Source organism: Silene latifolia, chromosome 8, assembly GCF_048544455.1.
Source record: "Silene latifolia isolate original U9 population chromosome 8, ASM4854445v1, whole genome shotgun sequence".
Taxonomy (NCBI): domain Eukaryota; kingdom Viridiplantae; phylum Streptophyta; class Magnoliopsida; order Caryophyllales; family Caryophyllaceae; genus Silene; species Silene latifolia.
In genome coordinates this window covers 32,004,577-32,008,593 of record NC_133533.1, presented here as the reverse complement: position 1 = coordinate 32,008,593, position 4,017 = coordinate 32,004,577, and the positions used below count along the sequence as shown (strand labels likewise).

General features: G+C 39.0%; 1 protein-coding gene across 1 annotated transcript; it reads left to right on the top strand.

Moving 5' to 3' along the window:
• The first annotated feature begins 267 nt into the window (after positions 1-267).
• Positions 268-1,291, top strand: LOC141594987 (uncharacterized). The gene is made up of 2 exons (XM_074414964.1): positions 268-482; positions 667-1,291. Exons 1-2 carry the CDS (start codon positions 268-270, stop codon positions 1,289-1,291), a joined length of 840 nt encoding a protein of 279 aa, XP_074271065.1.
• Positions 1,292-4,017: the final 2,726 nt, after the last annotated feature.

Below are 4,017 nucleotides of genomic sequence, written 5' to 3'. Positions count from 1 at the left end.
CATTAATTTCCAGGATGAGAATGGTGAGACTCAAACTCTTAAGATTGTATATGATTGGCTCCCATTATCATGTACAACATTCAAGGGTTTGAGTCATTTGGCTGAGAATTGCAGGAAGGTGGGGAAGAAACCAGTGGCTAAGAAAGTATGGAGACCCAAGGGCCCTGTGTCAAGGCAGCCTCAACCTGTTGTTGAACCAGTGGCGCCTATACAGACTCAAGAGAAGAGGACACAGAAGGAGGCTTCTCCTGACCCTTAACTCCTGTAATGGTGACTAAAACACCTGTGGTTGAGAACTCTATCCCTAGAAGGTTTTTAACCAAACTGTTGAGAAATGAGAATGGTGGACGCAGATCTTTTACCTCTGGGGGGGTTTCTTTCATGGAGAATCTTTCTAATTATTTGCAGAAGTCTAGACTGGGACTGATTGAGCATTGCACTGTGGATAAAGGGGGGACTAGTAATAACACCTCTGACAATGGGTAGTTATGGAGTTTGGAACATCAGAGGTCTAAATAATCCTAATAAACAAAAAGAAATAAAAAAATTCCTTCATTATAATAAAGTGGGATTATTTGGCCTATTAGAAACTAAGATTAAGAATAATAATTGGAATAAAGTTAGATGCAATTTGTGTGATGATTGGGCTATATGTACCAATTCTAGTTTACATAAAGGTGGTAGAATATGGGTTATTTGGGATCCTCGGTTGTTTGAGGTAGATATTTTGGATGTTTCTGTGCAATGTATCCATACACTTGTTACTGATAAAGCTAGGAAAACTAAGTTCTGGTTTACTGTAGTGTATGGCCTGAACAAAGCTGCTGAAAGGGAGCCATTATGGAATAGGTTGAGGCACTTTTATACTGCTGTTAATAGCCCTTGGCTTGTGGGGGATGATTTTAACATTGTCCTTGCTAGTAATGATAGAATTGGGGGAGCTCCAATAACCAATGCTGAGATGAGACCACTTTTACAGGTGGTACAGGATTGTGAATTGGCTGATCTAGGGGCTAGAGGAGCTTTCTTTACTTGGACGAATAAACATGAGGTTGGGACTAAGATTTATAGTAGAATTGATAGGATGTTGGTTAATGATGAATGGACTATCAATTTTCCTACTAGTTATGTGCATTTTTTACCTGAGGGAATGTTTGACCATTGTCCTGCTCTTGTAAAGTTTGAGGAGGAGGCTTATGGCAGGAGGGCCCCCTTCAAATATTTTAACATGTGGTCTTTAGCTCTTGAGTATGATAGCATCATTAGAAATGGATGGCAAAGGAAGGTTTAAGGCACTGTAATGTTTCAAGTGGTAAAGAAGTTAAAAGCCTTGAAATATGATTTAAAGAAGTTGAATAAATCCCAATTTGTAGACATTGAGAATCTGACTCATGTTGCTGAGATTGCTTTAAAAGAGTTTCAGGAAATGTTGATTCAGGATCCTCTAATTACTGATTTGTGTGCTTCTGAGAGAGAGTGTGCAAAGGATTTGGAGGAATTGATTAAGGCAAGGGATAGCTATCTGAATCAGAAAGCTAAATGTTATTGGATGAAGATGGGGGATGATAACACTGCATTTTTTCATGCTTGTATTAGAAGGAGGAGAACAAAAAATAGAGTGTATCAGATTAGGGATGTCAATAATAATCTATGTACTACTCCTGATAATATTCAGAAGGCTTTTGAGTCTTATTACATCTCTCTTCTTGGCACTCCTACTGAAGTGAGTAAGCTTAGTAAGAAAATTGTTCAGCATGGTAATTGTGTAATACTCCGTATTTATGAGTCTTTAGGTACTCTATCGAGTAGGCCTTACTCTGTCGAGTAAGGGTGAGTCGCGTTTTAAAATAGTTTCTGACCTGTTGGGTACTCGATCGAGTAACTAAGATACTCGATCGAGTAAGGGGGCACTCGATCGAGTACCTTAGCTACTCGATCGAGTAGCCGGTTTGCGGGGAGTTATTTCTCGGGTTTTGTTAATTATGCGATTAAGGTATATAATCTTTTCTGTCATTGTTCTTAAACACTTTTCCAAAACCTAATTTACTGTCAAAGAGAGAAAGCAAGTACGTTCATCATCTTAATCGCATTGTTAGCAAATCCCGGAGTTTGGAAGGTCGGTTTTCATCGTTTGTTATACCGTTGAGATCCTTGCGTCAAGGGTAAGATCTATGTACCCTTTTTGTTGTCTTTCCTTTAAGTTGGTTAAACCCTAATCTAGGGATTTGGGGGTTTTTGAGTAGTTTGTGATTTGGTAGCATTTGTATGTTGTATGATAGGAGGAGGTTTCGTAGAAGAAGCTTTTGATACGTTTGTAGAGACCGTCTGATAGTTGTGCTTTCCAGGTAGGATTTCCTACTCAGTATTAGTCCCATAATGGGATGATTGTTGATGTGTTGAGATTGATTGTTTGATATAGTAATTGTATTGTGACGGCTGTGATTGTGATTGTGATTGTGGTTGATTGTTCTCTGGTTCTCGAGATGCGTTCTCGGCTGAGTGGAGTCACTTGCGGGAGTGGCTTCACGCCCTAGTTTCGCCCTCCGTGGAACCCGCCACGGGAGGGGATGTGCACATTAATGGGACAGGTTTATCGCTCGGTATGATGAGCGGGGCTTAGGTGGGAACGGCTGCGGTCCCCATCGCGTGGTGGTCCAAAGGTGGACAGTCGGTGATTGAGATTGTTGGGATTGGTGTGGATGTGTGTGTGTGTGTGTGTGTGTGACGGTTAAGCTGTCTGTTTATCTTATTGTTGATATATTGAGTTGTGTGATTAGTACTGACCCCGTTTAAATGTTTTAAAAATTGTGGTGATCCATTCGGGGGTGGTGAGCAGTTATTGAGCAGGTATAAGACGATGAGTATGGGATAGCTGGGATGAGTCACCACGTTGCAGTTTAGAAGTCTTCCGCTGTGTCTGTCGCTTGATAGTATTTTGATAGTATATAGTTTTGAGAACTTGTATTTCCTTCTATCAGTTTTGGTTTTGAACATGTAATCACTTAAGCTATAATTACTTTTAAAGCACGTTTCTTTACTGTCTTATGATATTCATTGCCTCGGGCAACCGAGATGGTAGTATCCTTATACCTGAGTGGTCCTGGTAAGGCACTTGGAGTATGGGGGTGTTACAAATGGTATCAGAGCGACGATCCTGAAACCTGTAACCAATGAATTTAATGAATATAGGGAGTCCATTAAAATGAACCCGGGGTAAAGGTTGTAGGAGCTAATGCAAAGGCTTGGGAGACGTCCTAAAGTCGTGAACTCGCCCTACAATTTTGAACCGGTCACCATGGGATATGAGTCGGGATCGCTATGTGTTTATCTTGTGAATTGTGTACCTATATGGTTATGTGTGGCATGAATTAGTGGATGTATGTATGTGGAGAATGGGGAATGTGTAGAAAAGATGGTGATGATGTGATTTCGTAAGCTATTGATTGAAAGCATGATAGTTGGTTTACAATGTTGTTTTGAATTGTAGGAAAAGTATATGAGAATGATGAATGATGTGGTAGAAAAAGGAAGTAGTTCATATGTGATAATATGTGATGAATGATGATGTTGCAGGATGGATGATTCATAATGTGGCATAATAATAACATGTGCATAGGAATGTTGTGTCGTATACGTATATTTGGTTTGCATAAGGTTGTATGATAAGTTTATGTACTTGTCCACTATTGTTCATGTGTATATGTGGTAAGAAGTGTGTAGCTGTAATGGATGAATTGGTTGGAAGAGATTAAGTAAGTAATTGCATAAAAATATGAAATTCATGTGTGGAACATGTTTATGTGGGTAATGGATTTTAATAATATTGCAATGTTTGTAACATGTGAATAGGGGATTTTATGTCGTATATTATGTTATTGTGTACGTAAAGTTATAAAATAAAAGCATGTGGGTAAATCGTGATTGACAAGTTAAATAATCTATGTGCATGATTAATGTTGTTGCTTGGCTTTTGAAAATAGTAACATATGATTATGAATACTGGTTTTATGAGTTTTG